General features: G+C 40.8%; 3 protein-coding genes across 5 annotated transcripts in view; all 3 read left to right on the top strand.

Moving 5' to 3' along the window:
* The window catches only part of LOC143362719 (carcinine transporter), a 42509-nt gene extending 38555 nt beyond the window's left edge, over positions 1-3954 (top strand). For all 3 annotated transcript variants that reach the window (XM_076803107.1, XM_076803108.1, XM_076803106.1), the window contains exons 8-10: positions 591-766; positions 1591-1763; positions 1927-3954. In XM_076803107.1, coding sequence (XP_076659222.1) covers positions 591-766; positions 1591-1763; positions 1927-2023 — 446 coding nt within the window. In that variant the 3' untranslated portion in view covers positions 2024-3954. The remainder of the gene's footprint in view (positions 1-590; positions 767-1590; positions 1764-1926) is intronic.
* Positions 3955-5483: 1529 nt separating this feature from the next.
* On the top strand, positions 5484-9243 carry LOC143363021 (uncharacterized). The gene is made up of 6 exons (XM_076803596.1): positions 5484-5920; positions 6619-6767; positions 7322-7611; positions 7918-7986; positions 8502-8597; positions 9202-9243. Exons 1-6 carry the CDS (start codon positions 5484-5486, stop codon positions 9241-9243), a joined length of 1083 nt encoding a protein of 360 aa, XP_076659711.1.
* A 2486-nt stretch (positions 9244-11729) lies between these two features.
* LOC143363073 (QRFP-like peptide receptor) lies at positions 11730-26163 on the top strand. Its single transcript, XM_076803701.1, has 8 exons — positions 11730-13022; positions 17996-18138; positions 18933-19105; positions 19757-19940; positions 20663-20766; positions 22046-22169; positions 22762-22934; positions 24858-26163. The coding sequence occupies exons 1-8, from the start codon at positions 12799-12801 to the stop codon at positions 25227-25229; spliced, it is 1497 nt and encodes a 498-aa protein (XP_076659816.1). The 5' UTR covers positions 11730-12798; the 3' UTR covers positions 25230-26163.
* The last annotated feature ends 1425 nt before the right edge of the window (positions 26164-27588 follow it).

Genomic DNA, 27588 nt, shown 5'->3' with positions numbered 1-27588 from the left:
GTGACAAATACATGGAGCCTTGCCCGCGGGGGCGTGGCTTCGTGCCCGCTCGACCTTAGTTCGTGTTTTCGAGGGATTAGATACGGGGTTTGCAATGATAGATCAAAATGAGATGGCCAGTACTATGCGTCCATCAGGAGATGGCAGTGATTTCGACAGTGGGGCGCAGGGGGATCTGCGAAACCCCACTGTTGACGCCACTCTGTGCACCCCACTCTTACGCTTAGGCTCTGCCAGGAACGGTCCACATAGGTGCTCAGCGTCACCACATCGCTCTGTTCCAATCACACTCAATATGTGCTTTGTTGGCTTCGTCAAGGCATTCGGCCAATAGTAGAAGACGTGTACCTCCTGATGGACGCATAGTACACACCCTTCGCATATACAAACATAACAATGTATAAGCGGTTGGATTCTCAGGGCGTATGTATGTATAGGTATGTATTCGGTATGCGGAGTTCGCAGTTAGAGGGTTAATATTGGCGAGCGAGTCAAATCAGCAGACCGAGATTGCATTACGTGCCAGCCGCGTGCATAAACGACGTAATGCAACGCAACGAAGCATTTACATATTTCTCAACTTGTTCAAGGTCCGCCAACGGTCGCTATGGCGATCGTAGCCCGTCTTGGAGTTAATATTGCCGCGAACATCGGCTTCCAATACGCGGCGGAGATGTTACCAACTGTGGTGCGAGCGCAAGGCGTGTCCTTGATCCATATCATTGGTTATCTGGCTCACATTTTGGGACCCTACATCATTTATCTGGTAAGCAACATGTTCTTTCAACATCCCTATTTTTTAAGTATCTAGGGATACTTAAACTACGTGCATACTTACTGTATGTACTCCATATACGTCCACAACACCGGCCTAGCCAGGGACATGTAGCGGATAGGAGATACTATTCTCTAGATAGCGAAGCTCTAGAGGCCCCTACTCGATGCATGTCCAAAACACGGGTTACACGCGACATTCCAATTTCAAGATACATATAAATAGCCGTATGATTGACATATGAACATTAAAAGTATAAACGTAACTAAGAGAATAATTATAGAGTGTGTGCGCGACTGTGCCTTTTTATACAAAATCATCAGATAAAAGTAATTATCCGGTAGGTACTACTTCTACAGATTTTCATCGAAGTTTTCATCCCATTGTGTCGCTCTTTGTTCACGCTGTCAAGTTCTATAATCCGCCTGTTAACAACTATATCTCAAGTCTATTCAATTATATTTTCCTTGAGACTGGAACTGGTACTTACCTTTTTTTCATAATCAAGGAGAAATAGATTTGCATCCGTGACAATTACTACCTTCTCAGAGTCGAGGTGTCTATTATTATGCTTTACCAGATAAATTAATGAGACACGCTAGCACGATCGTGATAAATATCATGATTATACGACGTATTACAGGGTACGTATACAGGGTGTCCCAAAAATGTATTTCCTTGGAAGAGGTGATTCCTGAGTGGGGGGGATAGGCGAAGCGACTAAGATCGCGTATTCCAGTTGCGCTTAGATCAAGGTTACACTGTATGTACAATGCGAGACGAACGTGAATCATCTGATATTTTCTTGTCTTTAGGCTGATGTCAATCCTGCCTTGCCCCTCGTCACTCTTGGCTTGTTGTCTTTCATACACGCCTTCTTGACCCTCGGCTTACCAGAAACATTGAATCAAGATTTGCCAGAGACCCTCCAAGAAGGCAACGACTTTGGCAAGGATCAAAGCTTCTGGTGGATCCCGTGCATATCCTCGTAAGTAACAATCTTTATGTTTACTCTTTTATTCACTAGGAGGGAAAACGATTTTGCTCGGTATTCACTCTTAGAGCAAAGTTAGATCCGTCCTTGGTGCGACCTTTCCTACTTAAAATCTGCTCTGCAAGTGTTGGTCGTTGAAATTCCGTGATATTTTCAGGAGTCAGATGCTGAAGAAATCTCTTCGAAAGAAACAGGGCCTCACAAATCCTGCGTTCGCCGGTAGCGTGCAGAAGATCGACTCAACAAGATTATAGCGACCGTTCGACGTTGAATGATCAGGCATCGATCAGTGAATCTTGCCAAATCCTTTGTAAATATAGTTGTTAAAGCGCGAGTGTTACGTGATATTACGTGTTAAGGTCTGCTGCGAGCGTGCTGACCCAGAGAGAAGTCGGCAGACCCAGGGACCCAGTCAATTACATTGACAACGAGAAAGACAAGAACGGATAAGATAATATAGGATTCCTTGAGCGGATCTTGCGCGGCTAATAATACTGTCGGTACCAATAAGTTGGCCATTAGCCTATCTATAAATATTGACAGTAGCGATGTCGATCGCGTGTAGGCAGCATGATGGGAATCGCTGCTAGGGATAGAAAAGTAGCGGGGGAAATCGCCTTTCGCCACGGGCCTCAAGCGTTAGTCGCCAGATGAGGGGAGGGAGTACGAATTGAGGGGAAAGAAGTTATACTCTCTCTCTCTCTGCCACTACCGGAGTATGCATGACAGAAACGGAATTCGTCACGTGACCGCGACGTGGCGGAAGCTTGGGGGAATAGCGCGGTAGAAGGGGAAATTGGAGTGGAGGAACATTTCTCGATTTGACGACATTGCTCGCGACCATTGTCGCCAAAGCAGGGAGTTGAGAGGAATACAGTTACCCCTCTCTGTCATTACTGGATTAGTTACGTGACATTGTGACACATGGACCATAGAGACGAAAAGTGTCACGTGACCGGGCCATGATGGAAGCGTGGGGATGCTCGCCGTCGGAAAATAGGGGAATAGCGTCGGGGAGGAGTAGAGGGGAGGCAAGGCTTAATCTGGCGACACTGCTTGCGACAGGCAAAGCGCGTCCTTTTTGCATGCTGGTGGGCGACTGTGGATGCTATGTGGTGAGGACACACAGGCCGACAGTAGATAATAACAGTGATAGACTACTGTTGCGATAAGGTCCGCTTTCAAATTGCTGTAGAAAGCCGATTATCTCTTGCGTGTGAGAAAAATTTCATGCATATCAATCACAAAACTTATCGAACAGAAATTCTATTCTTCTTCATCTGAACAACAACAACTTGTCACAGTATTTTAAATAGTCGTAATTGGGACATCGACGATTGGTACTGTATTGGCCTGTACTAGTCGTCAATGGTTCTATTTTTTGCGAGTTCCTTAGCCAAATATTGCGGAAACTCTACCTTGACGGAAAAATAGGTTATTATTTTATCAGAGTACCCGCGTATTTGGTTTTATTGTACCGTCGCAAAGGTTCAAGGTAAAGATTTTGATTAATACTCGAAAAATGTTTTAAACTTTAGGGGCAACCGAATGTGTTGGAAGTCATGTGACTTCCCTCAATGATGTAGACATTGTAGACCAATAAATTACCTCATTAGAATTGGAAGAAATCGCTCGCGAAACGTCGTCGTTGCATATTGCGTATCACCTACAATTATTACGAAACTCAAGCTGTCACATTTACTGTAAATAGTACGCAATCAATTTATCCGGAACGCGATCGCAGTCGTACGAATGCAGTCGCTTTTTACCTTCAGGATATAAGGTAACCAGTTAATTAGCGATACATCTTGAAAATTGGTGATTTCGAATGAAAGTCGATTGAAAGTGTGTATACAATATGAAATTGGTCGAGTTTCGAATGCACGAGAATGCCGATATTATTAAACTATTCATTAAAAATTGCAAGTTGCATTTTTTATAATGAGAGTGACAAATATCAAAGGCTAACGTTCCGAAAACCGATCAAATCCGATTGAGCTGATATTTGGCAAATATGTTCATTTTGTATTAAAAACATGTTTCTCAAAAGAATTTTTAGCGACTCGAAACAATTTTTTTATAATACTAACATTATTTCCTACCTTATCGACACGCAGAATGCGAGATTAACATTCCACAGCTGGCAGGAATTAGGTTTTTGGAACTACATATCGCCATTTCACAAATTTCAGTAGTATAAGTCAATAAAAAGTCGGGCGATGGAGAATATGATATTGAAAGAAGTGGCACGAAATTCAGTAGTATAACTCAACGACAAGTAGGACGTTCGGGAAAAATTATAGGGTCGATAATTATATACGCAGATATATCGTTTGATTACATTGTCTTTATTTGTCCATTGTTGATTCTTACATAAAATGATCGTGTTGAAATACAATATAAATGTTTATTAAAATACAATATAAACGTTATCGCACATGATAACGTCCAGTAATTTGAGGTCAGCGTTACCTAGCGGCAGACTCGAAATCTAATTGGTAACAAATATCCGAATTTAGCTGCTATAGGTGCCATTGTCATGCGGCGAGTCTTCTTCGTGCGTATTAACAAAGCCTTTGTTCTTTGATAAACTAACTTACTCTTCTCCGTACAAGCACAGACGAGGTATGGGAGTAGAATCTAATTCACCAGTTGGTTCTATTTGGGTAGAGTCGATATTTCAGATCGTGTAAGACGAAACAGCATAAGTTGGCTGGCCTACTCCTACATTTCGTCTGTAATATTAGTTCCACAATGTTAGTTCCAACTGATACGGTAGGATGTGACACAGAAATGGTAAGGTGGCTTTAGCACAGATGAGATATAGGTTTTGGGGCGTTAGCGCCCCACGGAGGCCCCATTACCATTCAGTGTCAACGTCCACCGTTACCGATAAACACAATTCCTGACACAATTTCTGAGCATTATTAGCACGAAGGAAAATTGTTATACTCCATTTCATCACATCATTCAGAAGAAATAGAGCATAATTCATTAAACCGTGCTCACCCTGTAACTACCCTTGTGGTAGGAGTACCGACTTAAACACAAACTCACTTGACTCGTCACAAAGCGGTTTCTTTGGGAGCCTTATCGAATAGTGTGACCAAAAATCAATTTGGTTTGGGGGCACTTTTGGTCATCTTATCCGGCTATACCCTTTCATCCAAGTCTTCATGTTATCGTAAATTATTAACCCTTAATTTAGATTTCAAATATTTCGATCATTATTTATCTGAATGTATTTTTAAAAGGATATTTGATGAACTTTAAACTTGCTATGTCATCTCCTTGGAGTTATTTCATTATGAAAACATTAATATTCAAGAGGCCCTCGTTACCGAATCGTTAACTAAAGGTAAGGTGAAATCTTCATGTCATTCGATCGAATAGTCAAATGACCTTAGATCTTGATGTCCTGCGAAGACATTACATATTTAAACCCCCAAATGTCGATAGAAAAATTTGTTTGTTTCTGTGTTATCTGATCCGTTGATCAGGGGACACGTTCGTTAACCGTTACGCAGCTCCAACTCGTACTCGTCGTTCAGTCGACGCGCAGTCTTGTTCACACTTCAACCTACTTTTAGTATAGTTATGACAGTGTAGAAATAACATTTGGAAATGTAACATGTTCGAACAGTCATTTGAACTTTGATTTACATCCGAAAAAATTGAATCTCTGATTGAGGAACAAGTTAATTCATCGAGATAATGACGATAATCGATGATATGAGCTCGATCTGTATTACTGCTCGGATTTTGGGCTGCGCTGTTCACATCACTGTCGGGAACGACATTAAAGCAAGGACTCGTCGCCATGTACTTTTCATCATCTTCTCGATGACCTTATATTGGGGCGGTTTAATAGGACTGTTTATTCACGCGATACATACCGAAAGTTCGAGTTTTACGTCTACGTTTTTCGTTCTCACGAGAGTTGCCCTTACCTATTTTTGCCTCTTTGTGGACGCGTGTTTGACCACACTGTGGAACCGGAAGATCCGCGTTATTCTCACTCGTCTGCGAAGTTTCGACCGCATCACGAAATTCGACAATCCCTCGAGACGTGGCGTTGTGCGACATATATGTCGTGCTCTATCGTTCGTTACATTAATGAACTGGGCGTTAACTGGATACTTGACTTACAGGTATGGCTTTCAAAGGTCGATAGGCAAGATCGTTTAAGGGCCCGGTCCTCGTAGATTCGCGATAAGGTAGAGTGACCACATTACCGACAAAAATAGGCGAAAAATGGTTTTACGTGTCTCAACTTTTCGTCCTTATATGAGAATATTTTTCGCTGGAAAAGGGCCCATTCGAAAGAGGAAGGTTCAATCTAGCGCGAGCTGGTCAGGAGCTGCCGAGATTATGCAAATATTTGGTAATATGGTAAATAAATCCGTGGAATCCAAGCATTTTTATGCCACTGGATGAGTTTTCTGGATGAAGTCGAGAATAGCGCGCGTTAGAAAATATCTCCAGCTACAAATTGAGCTATATTTTGTCTTGATTCTCTGCAAAATAAAACAAAAAACTTGAAGCACGTTTCTGACGTCAGAATTCATAATACCGATAATACAGAGCAAAAAGTATGACAAGTTTAGTCACAGACTTATGACCCGTCGGATAACTACTGCATTAGTATTGTTTCATCCATATTGTATCTATCTCGTACCATGTGGTTCTACGTCTCGGCGATCGCGATGAAGAAGATCAATTATGTCACACATGTCGTGTACATCTCTTTCATACACATACATATATCGGGGCATTACTGTACGGTGCAATTTGACTTGGAATGGCTTACGTGCATCAACGTTAATTATACGATTTAAAAATGTTGTAGGGTTGAAACCGGAATACCTATACTTCGTGGAATTTTGTACGCCATCGTCTACGCAGCGGTGTTTACACAGATTCTGATATTTGTTTGTTTTTCGTTTCTTATCAGCGAAAGGTTTCGCCAACTTTGCAATATATTAACATTTCCCGTGGGTGAGTATAGTTCTTGGTACTAAAAGTGTCTCACTTACACATTTATACGCGTTTACCATTCACAGTTAGATTTGTTTTACAACTTCCTTCGTGCTGCATCAGCGAATTTCACGGGATCATATTTGCTTATTATCTATTCTGCTTTCCGTGAACTTGCACGAAGTTGGAACAGCACATGTTTCAATTCTAAATCAACGATCTAATCGCCCGGGGGTTGGAGTATCAGGGGAGAATCAACTACTAGTTATTTTTTTAATAAAATTTTGAAACTACGTGATTTTATACCGTTGTTGACGTTGAAGTGAATGGTGCTATAACTAATTTTATGTATATTTAAATTTTTTCAATGCGAAAACAAAGGTTATTTTTCAAGAAGTCATTAAATTATTAAGCCTATGTCTGTTCAGTAGTCCTTGTAGTGGTGGGGATAACATTTTGACAGTTACGGTAGAGACCTATGCGACTGTTACGGAGACAACACTGTGTACCCGAGTTATAACCATTCTCTTCGTATGTACTCGTCTAACACAAAATTATTTCATACTATTTGTTAGAAGAAGGAATACTGTTCATGCCGAAGCGACTGAACACACGTTTCACATTACAACAAATATGGCAGCTACATTGTTCTTTGGTGAACGCAACTGAGATGCTCAATTCTGTGTACGCGGTACAACTATTGCTATGGATTTCTTCTTTATCCCTTAATGCAATGTCTAGAATCTATACAATGAACATTAACAAGCTGACCACAGACGCGCTAATCAGAGATTCGATGCTGGTGATTGCTTGCGCATGGAACGTTTTCCTGATTACAGCTATATGTCACGTTACAGCACGCCAGGTACATTTTTTAACCCTCACGCCTATTTTCTGTCCTAGATGAATTTTTTATTTTTTTATAACTTACCAAAAATAGAAACTTGCTTTTTTCGATGAAATCGCCGTCAAAACATACCAGAATTAATATATTCTCATATGCTAACGGTTCACTATGAAAAAAAAATTAGTTAAATTAAAGTGTAAAACGAAGAAGAATGAAACCCATGGGCAGATGGTTTATTTAACTAATTTTGAGGAACGCTTGAGCATTAAGGAATGAAGAATACTCCGCCGAGTTTTTGAAGCAGTAATACTTACATTTTTTTAGGCTAATCGAGTTGGTGAGATTATTTTTTCGACGTCCTCATCTGCTTCCATAAATGACGTATTTATACAGGTGAGAAGAATTTGAGTTACAATTTTGTTTGAAAATAGTAGACTTTGCACTCCGGACTCCAATAACTGGAAACAATATCGAGGAATTAACAGCATCAAAAACTATAAACTAATACACTCTCATAAAAATCCATGACTACGTGCGCATCAAGTGAGAGCACGTGACGTGGAATGGCCCCGTTATCCCTTATGGATGCTTTGTAACTGACGTGCATTTGAATTCTCTTTGGCACCTAATTTTCCCTTAGGTGCAAGCATTTATCAGGCGTTTAAAGATAGGAATAATCCGAAATTGTAATGAAAACTTTACTCTGCATTGACCTTACAATTTTCAATGAAGGCTTCCTTTCTTGACGGACGCATAGTACATATATCGAGACATTACTGTACTCTCTACGCTCTTCAAGTCTGCCAGTCAGATGTTTTTACATCTAAATGCACCTCGACTTTGAATTTTCCTATGCCACTTTTTTCAAGTGAGTTTTCAATGACAGCTTTTCCTTTGTGTGTTTTCAGGAGAACCTGAAAGCAGCGGCATACTTCCAGGTGAGGAAGGTACATTTCTTCACTGTGGCGGGCTTCATACGCGTTGATCTGCCACTTTTACTTTCGGTAAGATTTCGGTTAGAACCATTTTTAGATCGATGCCGAACAAGTTGACAAGTTAATCAACGATGTTGATTAACATCGAGACATTGTTCGACTGTTTCCTCTCTTTTTGCTACAGTGTTACCTCGATATATGTCCACAACACGGGTCCACAAAAGGTCCGCGTGAGCTCAGGACTTTAAATAAAAGATTGAACTCTTTTATTATAAATTATTTTTATTATGAGAATTTCACCGATATATTTGTGGAATTTTTCTGATTGAAATTATACCAAACAGTTCATTAACACAAGTAAATATCAGCGGAATTATATCATATTTTTGCGAATATGTTTGCGAAAGTTTCGTAAAAAAATAATGAAAAATAAAGAAGTTTTGTTATTGGATTCGTAGTGGTTCGCACCGATATACCCGATCCGTATTACGTTACACTCCTCGTCGACCGAGGTCTCTCGAGCTTCGCGGCCCCTCACGGGGTACACTCCGCGGCAGTGGGGATAGTTCTGGGACTTTTATCGGCTAGATATTTCGGACATGTATCGAGGAAACACTGTGTAATAGTGTTGTGGCGGCGTGCTGAGAAATAATTACAAACGATGTGTTTACAGATCGTTTCGGGCATGACAACGTATTTGGTGATTGTTTGTTGAGCTGCGCGTCGAGCTATTGCGAGAGTGGCAAAATGGGGAAAGAAAACGCGTGATAAAACGTGCGAACGGGAAATGGGAAAATTCGTCGGCCTTTGTTTTATCGATTGATCTTTGGCATTATACGACACCTGCGCGTCAACAGGACCTATCGGCTTGCCGTAACAGAATATGCGTGAAATTCACCTCATCCTTTGTCGGAATATTCACGGGCTACCAAAACATACCGTAATCACCATCGTTTCGTGGCATAATCAATGCCGCGTCCCGGTTCTTATCTGGTGGAGAATCCAGGCGGCAGAAAAAAATCGGGAGATGATAAGGTCGCGTGGACGAGTAATTTGAAATTTACCTTCGGTGGACTGTGTCATCGTGTCACTGTGTTTTTGTCACTCGCGGGAATGACGACTGATTCTAACGGGAATGTTCGGTAATGGGCGACGAATGACGCGACAATACACTGCTGCAAGATGCATTTCCGAGGAAACAGGATGGATTCCTGTAAACCCGTCGTGATTGCTGTTAGGCGCCAAGCACTTAGAACTTCAAAATTTCACATTAGATGTTGAACTGTTCTAGATGCTGTCTGTGTTTCTCTCCAAGTGGGCATAATTAAATGATTTTTTTTTTTTTTTTTTTTTTGAGTTATTGAGAGGTATTACAGTAGAACTCCGTTTATCCGGATTTCCGGTTTATCCGCATTGTCAAACATAATCTCTCTTTCTTTTTATCCGCTAAATAAGAAATACCCTGAGTTTACGACTCGGAACCGACTGAACACATGTTGGTAAAGTGTAAACATCCCTCAAATGTGACACAAAAAACTGACAGACTTTTCTTTACAACATACTAATTAAATTAAATTTATGGTATATGTATACAACTTTTGCTTTGTGCTACCAATATTGCCGTAAAAATATACATATAAATTGTGCAATAAATAAAATACATGGAACTGTATTTGTGTTATTTACTTTAACAAATTTTCCGGATTATCGGGATTTCCGGTCGTCTGTTCGAGCCTGATAAACGTGGTTCCACTGTATTAAGATAATATCTATACATTATACCTGTAACACAAATACATTACATGTATACAGTACCGGCCAAATGTTTCCAGTCAAACAGCTTTTAATATAAAATTTCAATTTATAACACAGTTTTTGACATATTAATTAATTAACCTACGGAAGAGGGAATAATATTCAAAACCGTTGGATTTACGGAAAAAGGATAAAATACGTAGCCTGTCCAGATCTACAGGCTTTGTTCAACATATTTTTCGATACAGTCAACAATTTAAAAGATATTCGAGGAAAACGATTTTATGAGCATTTAATTAATTGTTTTAATATTTGAGGGCCGTGGGGTACGTTTTCCCGTTATCCGATCGAGCACACACTGTTTTTATTAATTGAAACAATCTGGCAGGGATGGGGAGGTGCGTAAAAAAATTTTTATAAAAATTTTTCTGCAAGAGTGAATAAAAGCCATCCTAATGAACATTTTTCAAGGTGTAGCTGAAGAACAACGCAAAGCGGAAGGAAGAGGTTGCAGAAGAAGGGAGGGAGAGATAGAAAGGGGGAGAGAGAGAGAGAGGGTGAGAGCGATAGTGAGGAAAGGTAAGATGCGTAGAACGCAGGCGCGTTCGAAGGATCGCCGATGATGCTTTCAATCGCTCAGGCGGGAGCCACAATTCTTCCTTTCAGTTTATCATGGTCTCGCTTCCGAACATTCTCGCGCGGATTACTTTCGGTGACAGGAACCCGGTTCGATCTTCGTCGAAAAGTACCGTTAATCTCAAAGTACCAAAACCAAACAATTTTCTCTTAAAAATCCTTCGGTTTAACACAAACGAGAAACTACAAAGGGATCGTATACAACCAAAATAAATAATTAATAAATTAATTCACCGTCGTGGATAATTTCTCGATGTTCCGTACAACTCTATTCGGTAACATCTTCGTGGCATAATTTGTTCGGTAAAATTAGAAACTAAAAAGAAACTAAAAAGGGATCGTATACAACCAAAATAAATAATAAATAAATGATGAATAAATTAATTCACCGTCGTGGATAATTGCTCGATGTTCCGTACAACTCTATTCGGTAACATCTTCGTGGCATAATTTGTTCGGTAAAATTAGAAACTAAAAAGAAACTAAAAAGGGATCGTATACAACCAAAATAAATAATTAATAAATAATTAATAAATTAATTCACCGTCGTGGATAATTGCTCGATGTTTCGTACAACTCTATTCGGTAACATCTTCGTGGCATAATTTGTTCGGTAAAATTAGAAACTAAAAAGAAACTAAAAAGGGATCGTATACAACTAAAATAAATAATTAATAAATAATTAATAAATTAATTCACCGTCGTGGATAATTTCTCGATGTTCCGTACAACTCTATTCGGTAACATCTTCGTGGCATAATTTGTTCGGTAAAATTAGAAACTAAAAAGGGATCGTATACAACCAAAATAAATAATTAATAAATAATTAATAAATTAATTCACCGTCGTGGATAATTGCTCGATGTTTCGTACAACTCTATTCGGTAACATCTTCGTGGCATAATTTGTTCGGTAAAATTCGTGATATTTGTTGGCGAGTAGCCAATAATTTCTTTACTGCCGAAGGAAGTAAATATTTGGTTGAACTAACGCGAGGAATCGTAACTATAATTTTGTAATGTTGTTTCAACAAATCTTGGAATGCGAACGACATATATAGCGACATATAACGCGCGAACGATATACGTGCAACACTGACATTCGTAAATACTTGAATTTTGCAATTTCGCCTGGCCGTCGTTACTGTTTCACATATGCACGGTACAGTTTCGTATGTAGTGCGTGTAGTGTCATATTTCCGGTGCGCGTACCACACGCACAAAGTGGGAGAAGCAAACGGCACAGCCGTTTTATAATGTTCCATCGATCGAGACACTTTTCTATATAAAACTCATTGTTTTCGCGTCATACGTCCGTTTACGCGAAATTTCTGCATATTTTGACTGCGACCAGCTGTTGAGTAACTACTTAGCGGGAAAGTGTTTTCGACGCCGATAACGCGGACATCTGTGCCGGTTACCGACAGCCTAAACTGTGCATGAAATGGAGCGCATAAATCATGGGGAAAAAATATGAATACACATTCCACAGATTTGTCACCGTCTACTAACAAAATGTCCGTTTCGTTAATGTTCGCTGACCTGTAACTCGGTTCGACATTCTATGGATTCAATTCACTCAAATCGACTATAAGTTGAATCGACTTGATTGATTATAAGTTGATCAACGGTACTCACGCGAGAACGCATCTGCCCGTATTAAAAATCACGTTCAACGATTTTGCATTGTGATTTAATTATCTACGCTTCATACGCGTCGCCGGTACAGTGTTTTCTCGATACATGTCCACAACTCGGATCTGCCCAGTGACATATATCGACTAGAAGTTACTATTCAGACAGCGGAGATCGAGCGACTTCGGTCGCCGAGGAGTGTAAACATAATACGGGTCGGGTGCGTCTCTACTGCTGAAAAAAGGATGTCGGTCAGTGCGAACAACGACTCGACGATGATGTCGACATCCACGGTGGAGTACAACGTCACCTTGGATATCAACACTACGATACTTTGGTACATCTACGACAAATTCCACGGCAAACCCAATTATTTGTTGATCGTTCTCTACGTGCATGTGATGGTTGTCGCCGTCACGGCTAATGTCCTCGTCATCGCCGTCGTCTTCAAGTACCACTACATGAGAAGGTATGCATGTATGCATAATTTTACGATCATCGCGTCGACAAAACGTGAAGTCGATTTCCATTGGAGAACGAAAACTTGGCTGCTCCAAATCCTTTTCACTTCATTCTCCACATGAATATGGTACTGTTCGAATTAATGTGAACACAGATCATTTTATTCGAAGTACAGTGTTTTCGGGATATATGTCCCAAATATCTAGGAGATAAACGTCCCGAAATTATCCCCACTACCGCGGGGTATGTCCGGTGAGGGTATATCGATGTGAGATCGGGAGGCCAATTCAATAACAAAACTTCTTTATTTTTCATTATTTTTTTATGGGGCATTCGTGACATTTTTCTAATGAAAATGATACCAAATATAATTTCGATGATATCGGATGATTAGTGTTGTGGACATATAACGAGAAAACACTGTATGCATTATTAACACATTGTTTGCGGGACATTCCGCGCGCGGCCTTGAGCATGGTGCGGACGATATTTTAGGCGCCGCGTAAGAAATTAGGCATTCTTGGAAATCGCTATAACTTTAACAGAACGCTATGAATAATGTTATGTAAATATAACAAGCATGTGTGTTGAGGAACTGTCACAAAGACGATGGTAACATAATTCTTTGTTTAAAGAAAACCGGATTTCTACGTGTCTCGCAATCCACCACCAGTTAAAAAAAAAGGAATTTATTCGTGTCCCGACGACAATGTGTTAATCCAGAATTTACTCTTATACGGATCTTGTAAATTGCCCTTGGGTTTGTTGATTAAAAGTGTAGGTACCTTCCTTTCGCCTCAATAAGTCTTTGTACTCGCTTCAGCATAGGAATCAATTAATCTTTGGCAATCTGTTAAAATGTTTCCGTCCGGACGCGACACGACGCGACGCCATCTTTGAACTTCATATACGTCATAAATCTTTTGCGCTGTTCGTACCGCATTTTTACCGGTGGGAAAATTAAAAAGTATAATTGTCCGAAAATACATCTTTTAGTTATTCATTTCCGAGTCAAAAGAAACATTGAACAACTGAATCGAATGTAATGAATTCGTTTACATTGCACACTTGAATCTTAACTCATAAACTATACGCCCGTTTTATGTATTAAGGATAATCGTACAATTTAAAAACAACAGAAACGAGAACAAAATAGGCCAACACAATAGGATAGGAAAACTTTGGTTCTCGAGGCAATCTTGTTCTAATATTCCAAGTATAATAATCTATTTATAATGATTTCTTACTTTCAATTAGTTGCATATTATCCCACGTTTTCAAAACGTATGCTTTTCTCAGCCAGTGTCGTAAATTATGCTGATTTATCTCCAAAATCGTATCAACCTCTGAAATAGTAAATTCTATTTGAGGATAATGGAGTTCTGAAGATGAAGTAAATTCTTCTTTCAAAGGACTTTTAACAGTAACTTAACGGTGCCTTTTAAATGTAGATTTAAGTATTTGAAATCTGGCGCAGCACCTATTAAAGCTGTTAATTATGCAGCGATAGTTTTAGTGCGCCCTTGTCAGTAGCCGATCTTACGTAGTGATAGCAGTATGCCTCACGACTTTTTCACGGAACAAACAATTAACATCAAGTTTCTCGTGAGATTTGGCAAATCCGGTTTAAAAAAATAACAACGTATTAATTCGCCAGGTACGATTTAAGCGATCAAAGCGTTCATAAATTTTGTTACTAAGTCGTCAGAAACACGGCAATGTCTCGATGTATGTGAAAACCTCATAATTTTTTGAAAATTTCCGGAAGCCATAAATGCATAAAGATCCGCAGACTACACGTTACACTTCTCGGCAACGAGTCTTCTGATCCCCTCAAGTGACATTGGGAAGAAACTTTTTGCAAATATCGTGCACATTTCTTTCACATATATCGGGGTGTTACTGTAGTTCAAATCTCATGATTATCGAGTCATGTATCAGCCTGGATGCTTAGCCCTCAGGAGTCCCTACACAGTGCACTTGCGTACATACACGTATGTACGTTTCTCATACATACTAACAGATCTGCGCTGCCTACCCAGAGGAACTGATGAGGCACGGATTAACTTCAAAGTAATTTAAACTTAGGTCCACCAGCAACGTTTCCCGAAACGTATCAAGAGAGATTTGACTGGATTACGCGCTGCAACGAGACGATTGAAACCGTATCGAGTGTATAGGCTGTTGATTAGGGTAGCTGCCGCGTCGCCTCTGTCACGGTTGTCAGCTTACCATCAGGATATTGCCTCCGGAACAATAAGATCGACTCCAATCGAGTTAATTGTATTGTAGCTGCGAGCAGAGTCTTTATGATGCCGGCCAAATTAATCTCATTGGATCGAGCCTGATTCAGGATCGTAGTTGGGTCATTCCACGCGAAATCGGACACTTTTTGGAGTATTGTTTCGGATTTTGTTCAAATTTGACTGTGTTGTAGTATTTAGTGACCTGTGAATTAATCTCGAAGGATTTTTCGATATCTTAAAAATTGTTGATTTTACAGACGTGAAAAAAAGTGTCACTCTTTTTTCATTAAATTAAAAAGAAATGTTTTTTTCAAATAACAACATCTTCAGTAGATGGTCTTATGTTTTCACTATGAGCTTCTAAAAACTCATTTTTATCGATTTGTTGGTTCAAGTCTTATAATTTAGTGAAAAAGGGGTGACGTCTGTAAAATCAACAATTTCTAAAATATCGACAAATCCTTTAAGATGCGTTCATAGGTCACTAAAAACTACAACATATTCAAATTTGAACAAAATCCCAAGCATTAGTTTAGGGGGAAAAACCGTGAAACGTTCTGCTCGTGGAGTCTTGAAAAGTTAAACATTACGGTCGACCTTGGACGGATTTCATCTTTGATTTATCATTCATTTATCGTTCTCGGGCATTTGTCGCGACGTGCATTCCCCGCAATTCTTTCGTCCCGTCTATGTCACGCATTTCCTCGACCCAGTTTCACAAAGGAGGAACTTGGAATGATAGGCGGAAAGGATCGTTTGAGAGAATAGGATGCGCTACTACTGTTGATGAACCGGCGATGCGCGTACGATCGAAAATATCTCGATGAGAGACGCGTAATAGGTGGTAATAACACGTGGGTGTATCTCACGTGGGCATGCAACTGCAAATGCGCGCACGAATCTCCGTGTAAACAATGGGCCGCGAATTGAATTCGTCGATAGAAAGTACCAGCTCAAATATAGAGGGGTTACGTAGTGATATTATTCGTAAATAAATGAAACCGCCGGTCGATCGTGTACGCGTTAGGGAACCAAATGAAATAAATGTTCGCGAGAGATCCACCAGATACCGGATTCTCTCGCGTTCGCGCCATAATCATCGCGACAAGGGGGAGGGATCCACCTTGGACGTTCTTGGACTCCGGATTGAGAAATGCATCGGCATGTGCTTATTTCCGATATGTGCGAAACGTCGTGAAAATAAGCGTTCGGTACGGACTCACGGTGCGCGTCTGAACGTCATAGCTCGCCGTTCCGACGTTTGTTTGTGAAGTAGAAATTATTGCTTCAACCCCTCCCCACCCCCACCCCCTTCATCCGAGAAATCCAGGTATCATACGCGACCGTGCGTTTTGAAGCAAACTCCCAATAAATTGTTCGAGTGAGCTTGGCCGTATATAATCCATTGGATGCTGACAAACAAAATTTGTCATGTACTGTAGAATCAAAGTTATGTTCGCTTTTCGCTGAATGTCTAATAAATACTTCAACATGCAGTGAATTCTCGATATATGTGAGCAACACGTGTCTTGCTGTCATTTATCGTGCAGGAGACACTATTCTTTGATACGCGCCGAGGCCTCGGTCGCCACATTCCTCCTACACTCTACATGTCAAAGTCATAGTCTAGCAGCGACAAATGCCGTCTACAAGATACTACTATTCTTTGATGCAGTCCCGAATATACTCGCTACATATGTTCATATATCTGTTTACACTCCTCGGTCCCCAAGGAGTGTAAACATAACACGGGTCAGACATATCGGTGTGAGGCCAGGAGACCACTAGTAATCCAATAACAAAACTTCTTTGTTTTGCATTATTTTTTCCGGGACTTTCATCAACATTTGTGGCATTTTTTCTAATGAAGTTTATTCCAAACATGATATAATTTCGATGATATTCACTTGTATAATGAGCGATGAAAGTTTCGGACGCAAAGAAGGACAGCGTATGGGAAAGAGAGAGGCTAAAGGACCCAAATACTGTGGGGACACCAATTACTGCGCCTATATTAATTATGATTATTTTTAAACGTTAATTTTTATTATTAAAGCATGATTAATATTAAAAAATAAACGCGTATAACATATATTAACTGATTTTAATGAAAAAAAAATTAATATCTCTTTTTTTAAGTATCCAATACGCTTTAAAAATAAGTATAATGTAATAGCCACAGTAATTGGTACCCCCACAATAATTGGGTCCTTTACCCCATTTCGGTACAGTTACTAGATACTCTGAAAATGATAGCAACCTTAGATACTAAAATTGGTCGAAAATACAAATTTTTCTCTAATTCATTAGAAACAGTAAAAAGATGAGAACAGTTCAAGTTACCCAAAAATAAATAGTTACCAAAGGAAAATAAATTAAAATGTAGAATGTGCGTTACATGAATTGCCTCCCTTAATCAGTTCGCTTAAAAATTAGTCTTAGACGTCGACAATAGCGAGTCCAAGAAAGAAAACCGTGGAGTAAGTGGACCTTTTGTCGCGAAGACAAGAAACCCTTTTCATTCGTAAAAGACTCGTTTGTCGTGAAAGCTGCTTGTTCCTTCCCTTAAAACGCAGTCATTGTATCAATATTGATCACCGCATTATGAGTACCGATGATATTTATACAACGTCGACAGAAAGTATTACACCCGTACACACCCACATCCAGCACTCAAAATAACAAACGGTGAACGGTGTACGAACAATGCAACAAAGGACGTTTTTATTTTCAGCGTTACCAATTACTTCGTGGTGAACCTGTCCATAGCGGATCTTCTCGTGACTACGATTTGCATGCCCATGGCTGTCAGTCAGGCAATCTCGATGGACTGGACCCATGGAGAACTTATGTGCAAACTGTCCTCTTATCTGCAGGGTAATTACTAACGGATAGCTCCTACATTTCTGTGTGCTCAAGTTTTCTGCTATTGGCCATTATAGTAATGTCTCGATGTACATATATGACGAAAGGGATGTGCAAGAAATTTATGAAACTTTTATCTCCACTACTGTGAAGTTTACACCTTGGTAAGTCTAGGATAAGCCTGGGCATGGTTGGAGCCAGTGTCGCCAGACCAGGGGAATTTAGGAGAATACAGTTACCCTCTCTCTGTCATTACCGGATTAGCTACGTGACATTGTGACGTAAGCACAACAGAGAGGAAACCCGTCTCATGATCGGGCCCTGGCGGAAGCGTGGGTATGCTCGCCATGCTGCGCTGGTGGCGACACTGGTTGGAGCCACCAATTACCAACAGCATTTTATAGGTCTAGATAAGGTGTTTTCTCGATATATGCACGTGCACAACACGGGTCTACCCAGGGACATATATCGACTAGAAGATACTGTTATTTGATACGCTACCGTTTTTTAAAAAACAATGACAATAGTTCACCAAGATCTATGAGAAACATGTACTGGCCAAGACGCCGTAGATTCGCGATAAGGTAGAGTGACCAGGTTACCGACAAAAATAGGCGAAAAATGGTTTTACGTGTCTCAACTTTTCGTCCTTATATGAGAATATTTTTCGCTGGGAAAGGGCTCCTTCGAAAGAGGAAGCAACTTTTGCTGACTCTACAAAAGTTACGCGACTACCCTTGGCTCTTAAGGCTACAAACGGAAAGAGTTCAAATTCATCAAACAGCATAATCAAAAATCATTTGTAGGTGTTGCAGTGGCTGCCTCGGTTTTTACCATTACCGCGATGAGCATCGACAGATACTTGGCGATAAGAAATCCCATAGCGTTCCGACGGGTATTCAATCGCAAGAGCACCGTCCTCGTTATCGTGGCTCTTTGGCTGGTTGCTTTAATCATCTTTGCTCCGGTCTTAAAGGTGGTTAGTATGAAATCCAACTTTAACATAATATCGTCGACAAGCTGTGATGTTTTGCTGTCTGACGATTAACTTCGCATTAGTTTATTATTCGCTTCGATCAGTCCCGTTCATCTATCGCCCGTGCGGGCAGAGAATTTGGTTCCTCGGGCATAAGCGCCTTGGCGGGCAATGAACCACGCCTCCTTTCGATGATTCAGCTTATGACAATATTTCACAGCTATGCCCGCGGGCATCGGCGGGCGCCATTGCCCGCCGCAAGGCTTGCTGAACGGGACTGATGTAGATGCAAAACTATAATAGAAAGCTTACAAAGATAGCTAAAAATGTTTTTACAATGGGGTAACAACATTCATGTGGTTAGGAAGCGAAAAAACATTTGTTTAACGAAAAAAAAGATTAACCTGAGCGGGATTGGAACCGGGTTCAAAAAGTCTTCAGCGGTTAGGGACCTGCCTCGGTCGCTGAGCAGCGTAAGTGCAAAGTGTAGTCCGTCCTTCTTCGCGTTCAAAACTTTCATCGTTCATTACACAAGCAAATGTCATCGGAATAATATCGTATTTGGCATTATTTTCATAAAGAAAATGCCTTCCTGCAGATTTGTGTTTCTCAAAGACAGATCGACGGATAAACGTTGATCAATCTTTGTGTTAGATGAACCTCCAGAGCCCCAACATGGAAGTCGACTACATAATTGTCCGCCGATTCTGGACAATGACCGGGAATTCTTCGCAGAAACCACCTGTTTTCTACACTTGTCAAGAAGACTTCAGGCCGCTGGGCATTCGGCCGATTCTTTTCGGAGCTGTGTGCTTCGTGTTGGTATACGCTATCCCGGGTAAGCCTGTGTGATTAATAGTAAGCTTACCTCGAACCGTACGACGTCTCTGTGACATCCCTTTTGCGAGAAGAAAGAAACGAGCATAAAGCACACCTAACTCTCCGTAACCAGCGGATAATTCACTTTCGCGACACAGTGTCTACTCGATAATTGTCCAAAACACGGGTCCGGCCAGGGACAATTATCGGCTAGAAGATATTATTCTTTGTTCCACTGCCGAACGCAGACAAGTATAGAGAAGCTCGAGATGCCTCGGTCCCCAAGGAGTGTAAACATAACACGGGTCAGGCATATCGGTGTGAGATCAGTATGATCGGTGTGACCAATAACAAAACTTCTTTATTTTTCATTATTTTTCTAGTGAAGATTATACCAAATATGATATAATTTCGATGATATTCACTTGTGTAATGAGCGATGAGAGTTTCGGACGCAAAGGACAGCGTATGGCAAAGGCCCGGGTGAGCTCAGGCCTTGAAATTAAAAATTACACTCTTTCATTATTGATTATCTTTTTATGATCCGTATTATGTTTACCCGACCCGTATTATGTTTACACTCCTCGGCGACCGAGTCCTCTCGAGCTTCTCAGCCCCTCACGAGGTATACTCCGCGATGGTGGGGATAGTTGTGGGACTTTTATCGGCCAGATATTTGGGACATATGTCGAGAAAAGACGGTATTAGGTATTCTTTGGTTTCGTCACTTGGTTTCTTTAGGTTTCGTCGTGATACTATCCTACTCCATGATGGGTCGAACGCTGTGCTCCCGGAAACCGCCGTTCGATTGCGACAGCGTCAGGGGAAATGCAAGTTCGCAACAGGTTGGTTCGAACATCAATAACTTTACAGATCTAGGCTGGCGGTTAACAATCGACTGACTACGAGCGACGGCTTTTAATTATGCGAAATTATTTGATGCGTTTTACCGAATCGGATTAATAGAACCCGTCGGTTTCGAGTGCAAATCGATTTTCGAACTCCGGTTCGTTAAAGCCCATTCACTGGTAGTCTGGACAACGTCTAGAAATAACCGGTGTTCGCCGCAGGGAACGTCCCTCGTTCAGAGACATCATAATTTACTACCGAGACGAACTTCTCCGTCCTCGTCGTTTCTTTCAATTCCGCCCTCCGATCGTTGGCACGATTCCCTCTAGTAGCTTCAGTTTTATTCAACGAATCGAGACTCCCTTGATACACATCAAACGTAGCCGCGGGCTTACTCTAATAACGATTAGACAACGTATTTCTGTGATCTCCGTCTAAATTCGTGCACATTTACGATCGTGTGCAATAGGGTGGACATTACCTCTACTTGACGGAAATTATTTTGCAAAGATTTTTTTAGTCTCACCCCCTCTCCCAAGAGTTATGACACTTTGGAAAATGATCTGGAATTACCGAGTTCCCATGATCCAATCGACCTCAAATTTTTCCAGATCATTTTCCCAGCAAGTCGCGCAATTCTAGGGGGTGAGACTAAACAAATTTTTTTACCCCCCAGAATTGTGAGACTTGTTGAGAAAATGATCCGGAGTGATCGAGTTCCCATGATCCAATCGACCTCAAATTTTTCCAGATCATTTTCCCAGCAAGTCGCGCAATTCTAGGGGGTGAGACTAAACAAATTTTTTTACCCCCCAGAATTGGGAGATTTGTTGAGAAAATGATCCGGAGTGATCGAGTTCCCATGATCCAATCGACCTCAAATTTTTCCAGATCATTTTCCCAGCAAGTCGCGCAATTCTAGGGGGTGAGACTAAACAAATTTTTTTACCCCCCAGAATTGTGAGACTTGTTGAGAAAATGATCCGGAGTGATCGAGTTCCCATGATCCAATCGACCTCAAATTTTTCCAGATCATTTTCCCAGCAAGTCGCGCAATTCTAGGGGGTGAGACTAAACAAATTTTTTTACCCCCCAGAATTGTGAGAGTTGTTGAGAAAATGATCCGGAGTGATCGGGTTCCCATGATCCAATCGACCTCAAATTTTTCCAGATCATTTTCCCAGAAAGTCGCGCAATTCTAGGGGGTAAGACTAAAAAAATTTTTTTGTGGAAACATAAAGTCTACCCTAGTGTGCAACCACGTTCTGTTCGCAGACCTTCCGGCTGGTACGTGAGAGAAGGCGAATTGCTTGGATATTGCTCCTCCTGGCGGTGCTGTTCGCTTTATGCTGGCTGCCGTACAACGTTTTAATGCTCTTGAACGATCTGGACGCCGTCGGTGAGTGCCGGGCCATTGATGAAACCACAACAATCGTCAGCTACCTTTTAATTGAAATACCGTGTACTTCCGAAAGCCAGTTAGGACACATACAAAACACCTGTCATACACACCCGCTCCGACCAATAATTTAACATTATGTCGATGCGTTAATCCTGTCGCTTGTGATTTAAGCGCAATTCTACCTTGGAAGCAAACTTTCGTACCTCGCGTTAAACTTCTGTTCTTCCTTTTCCAGAAATATCTTTGATCTTTTAAGCGAGTATTTCTTTCTTGTGGGTAATCAAAGTGTAGTATTCAAAGTTACGGTAATTAATCTGGATAAGGAAAAAGTTGCCCAGCTCTGATCTAGATGAACCAACTACACCACTTTTCTATCCTCTATATCTTCCTTCATCTGTTTTCTTCATCATCTGTAGCTTTCACTATCGGATTGGAGGGTAGGAATATTTAGCTGAAAATATTAGAGTAGCATGTGTATTAACAATGAAAAAGACCTTAATTTATAATAATAGTAAAACCTTTCGTTTTGTCCATCGCCGTTCGTGTTGCGACGCTTGAAGGAAAATTCAGTTCTAAATATTGTTCGCAGGTGAGGGAAACGCAACCAAGTTCGTCCAAGACTACTCTCTATTCTTGGGTCATGCAAACAGCGCGCTGAATCCTGTGGTCTATTGCTTCATGACTCGTACTTTTCGACGTAGCGTGGTTGAAATCCTTCGTTGCGGTTCTGACGGGCTTGCACACCCAAAATCTCGTCGCAGAGTAAGTGTCGGCAGTTCGAGTCCGTGTATGGATCCTATGCATGTATAATAATTCGAGGAAGCCTTTCTTTTCCGACTACGCCGACTCGGGGAAGAACAAGGTAAAAACCAGCCCTCCTGTTAGTACCGGGGGAGTTTCTAATAATATTCCAACGTGTCTTCTTCCTAATATTAACTGCCGTATCCTTCCACTGCATTTTATGCAAGAATCTGAGCTCTCCATTTTTTCACGAGTTAAACGTCGTTTATTCAACCAAGGAATACAATTTCAGTGCAAAATTTGCAATCCCAAATCCATGTCAAATCCAAGCCAAACTTTGCTCTCGTGAAGAGGGCAGGTCGGTCTCACTAAGAACGGACCTAACATTGATCTAAATATATTGGGAAAATTGGAGTAAACTTTGCTGTAAAACGGAAATTTATTTAAACTTCTCAATTATACAATTTTAAGTTCCGTGTGTTTTCAATCATTTAATTCCGTTTTCCCTTCTACAGCAAGGTTTACTCCGATTGAGTCCGTTAGAGTAAGGTTAGGTCCGCTCTTAGTGCGACCCACCCGCCCCCTTCACGAGGGCAATTACGCCGATTTGCGACTGCAAACTTTGCACTCAAATACTAAACGTGATGCAGAAACATATGGGGTCGAAATTCGTCGACAAGTTTTAGTGGCAAATTCATAGCAAATTGCTTACTTGGGAACCTACTTTTTACGATTTACGTACTAGTATGTGTACCCTGACGTACTTGGTTACTCCATTCATGGACATTTATGGACACAATATATTTATGGAAACAAATTTATAGTGATCACGTATAAAGTATCTACGTGAGCCTGATCGTAAAGTGAAAATAAATTGACCCCTCTTCTCGATAATTCTCGATATTAGAAATGCCCTTGTGGATTTTAACAAGTAGGCAGGTTCAATGTCGCCCAACAATTAATTCTCCAATTAATCGCCAATCAATCGTCCAATTAATTTGTGAATCCTTGAAATATTTTCGGCTTGCTGGTACCGCAAATGACAACCAAGGTAAGCACGTATCTATCACTAATTCAATTAATAAGTATCGATTGGGGGTGAATTGTGGAAATGGCGGAGACACTGTCTTCAGATGTTATTTCTATGGGTCGACACAAGGCATTGTCATCGTCGTTGCAATTCTCAAAAACATGTGAAACCCATCTGTTCCTTGATCGTTCTTGGAATTTATATTGCACAACGTGAGCGGCAATTTACGAACGTACTCGGGGCTGAGAGAATCGCGACTTCATAAAACCCCTAATACGAATTCCATGCGAACGTCCATGAAATTATAGCGGGTGCGCGACACAAGTTATGCAACTGATTGCACGGTCGTATTCATGTGATGGTACCTAACTACTAGGGGTGTGCGAGAACCCTATATATCGGGTCGGGTCGGGTACAAGAAATTTTTTCGGGTTCGGGACGGTTACCCGAAAATTTCGAGATTCCCTAAAGGGAAATTGAAATTTTCGGGAAACCCGATTCTTTCGGGAATCTCGAAATTTTCGGGAACCCGACTCGCCCCAACCATCGGGTTCCCGATATTTCTGGTTCTCGCACACCCCTACTAACAACATAATTGCTCCCGTTCGTGAGAAATCAAACTCGGTCAAACATTTCTTTAGCAACTAATAGAACGAATCGGATATTCGTTTCTCGTTGTTGGTGTGCTGGAAAAAGTTAAGTAATAATATAATGGTTGCAATTAAGTGGTCCTGATTCATAACGCAAAGCTGTTTAACACAAAAACAACATGAAACTGGTATCCCAGTAATTGCCCCAGTTGTTCTAAATGCAATCCCGTAGAATTCCTCTGAACGTTCGAAGGAGGACAACAGTAAGTTGAAAGCTCGATGCGTTACAGCTGTAGTGGTTTTACACGTGGCACACTGTTTCAGAGTGGTCAGGGAACCGGTGTGATCGATGACGCGTGCGCAGGATGCAGTACTGGCGACGGTTCGATCAAAGGGTTGCTACGCAAACGAAGAATGTTGACCGGTTGCGGATGCGGACTGGCAGTGCGTGGTCATCCCGCGGTTGTAACCCTGCGGCGCACAGCCACGACCAGCAGCGGATATGATAGTTTCTACAGCAAGCATAGTAATCATAAGCACTGCTACATGCTACGCAGCCTTCGCGAAAGGCCTCAAATATCGGTCGAGCAAGTTGCAAACGCGGATAAACATCGGGAATCTTGTAACGAGAAGAAAGACCCTGTACCTAGTCAACCCCATATCAGCACACCCACCGCAAACGAGCAATGTCTTTAACTCCTAATTAGGCTTGGGTTTGATGTGTTTCTCTATCTACTGACATTTTTCAGCAACATCAAATAACCTTGCCTGTTCCAGTCAAATCCAACCGCGAAATATGTATTCACCCCTGCCTGGTTGAGCGGTAAATAACTTTGTACATTAACAAAGGACATTGCTCGTTTCTAAGTTGCCAGTCGTAACGAAACTTGAAACACGAGTAGAGTGTCGACAAATATTCGACACGTAGGTATTTCTTCTTTGTAGCTATCCGTTTAGTGATTAGGGGATGAAAATGTCTTGATACAGATTAATATGTTAACACTGTGAGGTGTAGCTCTCGAGGGGCCCGGAAGCTCTCGAGAAGTATAACGTGATACAGGAATACAGTATTATCTGCGTAACTGTCGCAAAGGTCTCTACCGTAACTGTCAAACTTTGATCCCCATCGCTGGGGAATCCCCTTTGGAATTAATGTATAGATGGCGCTTATACGGCTCACGTTGCCTCCCTTTTCATTAATAATTTCGACACTATTGAATGTTTATCGACGCTACGTATGCGCCAAGTTTCACTATCATCCGCAACTTCGAACCCGGTGATGTCATTTGTGCGTATAATCAGTCACAGTACCGATTGACTTTTCTTATAAACGTTGTAAAATTGGTGTTGTTATGTATACACGAGGATGTTCAATGTACATACCATGCTAATTAAAGATTGAAGGTAGTTCATTAGCGACACAGCCCAGATGCCCAAGGGTAATCAGAACTAACAATTTATCTTGTCAGGCAACGGTCTCCGCGCGGTTTTACCGCCGATATAGCCGCAACGAAGACTAATGAGATTTTACGGAAACGGTGAATGAAGCTTATGAGCGAATTTAGTTTATGAGGGATGGAAATTTTTAAGTTTCATTGTATCTAATACGAATTGGGATTAAAAAAGACAATTTGCCTAGTTAGTTCTAACGGGATGCCTACACCGTCTTAATTTCAGAATATAATATACGAGTTCCAAGATTAAAATCTAAAACATTTGCACCTGTTACTCTGGACAAGGATCTTTTAAAAAGGTGAGTTCGTCATTAAGATATAACATTCTGCAACGTTCGCTCTCAAGGCTGACAAAATGATATATGCAGAGGAACTAGGCTCGTGACCAGAAAACATTCTTGTTTCGCAGCTGACGTCAGCAGTATTATTAAACTCAATTAAATGGAAACTGAATTGATCTCGGCTAAAATAATCACAAATGTAATTGCACGGCCAGAAGATCATCGTGTAATGCTAAGTGTACATGCACATTACGATTTGTTGCCTAATTGATTGGAGCGACTTGTCGCACGACGGTTTGTATACAGGGTGTTCGACTACAGTAGCAAATTCAAGGGGTGAAACATTGCGATTTCGACTTAATTTTTTGATTATCAATTAAAAATCTGAATTCTTTCTTTCTCTTCGTAGACGAGTGTATCGATCATGTCGATGGTATATAACACCACTGCAAAAGAATATTCAGATGTTTTATCTGAAACTGTGGCCCGATTCGAGCGGATTAAAATACGTACTTTCGAATCGGATTTCGATTAATCCGCTGCTAAACGTGCCTATTGAAGAACGACGAGAGTGCAAGCAAACCATGAGGAAATATAGGTCGAGAACGTTTTCGAGAAACTTTCGTGTAGTTGGAAAACGCGAACGACTTTAGAAAAGTGAATGAAGTTACATGGGATCTTTTTTTACAAATTTTCTAAATTCTAAATGTTCCGTATTGAGTACCACTTTTTCAAATTGCATAGTGTGACCTTTACATTTTGTACCGTGACCTCGAAACACTTAAACATTTACACAGCTAATTATTAACCCTTTGCGCTCGAGTGGTGACTCTGAAGCGCCACTAGTTGTGCCATTATTTCAAAGAAATTACAAAAAATATTACAAAATTTGTATTTAATAGATTACTAAACATGTAAATATTATATGTGGCAATCGGATCGGTTTCGTACGAATAAAATGAAAATATTCTAAGACGGAAGAAAAATTTAGTTTTAGGATGAAAATAGCACCGAGCGCAAAGGGTTAACATATCAAAATATATTAATTTTTGCGTGTTTTGTCGCTGGTTTCATTGAGAAGAAGCGTGTCTCTATTTTTTAGCAAACTTTTAAAATTAGATGCTCCTTATCAGGTGCAGTTATACTAATATGTCGTGTCGTAAGTATTCAACCGAACCTCTAGAAGAAATCGCTTGTGACGAGACTCGAGCGGAACGTGACCGCGGAATTTGTATGAAAGCGTTTAATCGATCTGTGTATTCTAGGCAAATAAAGTTCGACACTATAAAAAGCTCGTTCCAGAAAATGACGCGGGTGATG

This window comes from Halictus rubicundus, chromosome 18 (assembly GCF_050948215.1).
Source record: "Halictus rubicundus isolate RS-2024b chromosome 18, iyHalRubi1_principal, whole genome shotgun sequence".
Lineage (NCBI taxonomy): Eukaryota > Metazoa > Arthropoda > Insecta > Hymenoptera > Halictidae > Halictus > Halictus rubicundus.
This window is presented reverse-complemented; position numbering and strand designations above follow the sequence as displayed.

Bases quoted from the DNA above. Each gene is read 5' to 3' on its own strand.
- LOC143363021 (XM_076803596.1), top strand. From the start codon at position 5,484: ATGACGATAATCGATGATATGAGCTCGATCTGTATTACTGCTCGGATT. The intron at 7,987-8,501 runs GTGAGAAGAATT...GTGTGTTTTCAG, and splicing joins TAAATGACGTATTTATACAG to GAGAACCTGAAAGCAGCGGC. The intron at 8,598-9,201 runs GTAAGATTTCGG...ATGTGTTTACAG, and splicing joins ATCTGCCACTTTTACTTTCG to ATCGTTTCGGGCATGACAAC.
- LOC143363073 (XM_076803701.1), top strand. From the start codon at position 12,799: ATGTCGGTCAGTGCGAACAACGACTCGACGATGATGTCGACATCCACG. The intron at 13,023-17,995 runs GTATGCATGTAT...TTTTATTTTCAG, and splicing joins AAGTACCACTACATGAGAAG to CGTTACCAATTACTTCGTGG. The intron at 19,941-20,662 runs GTAAGCCTGTGT...TGGTTTCTTTAG, and splicing joins GTTGGTATACGCTATCCCGG to GTTTCGTCGTGATACTATCC.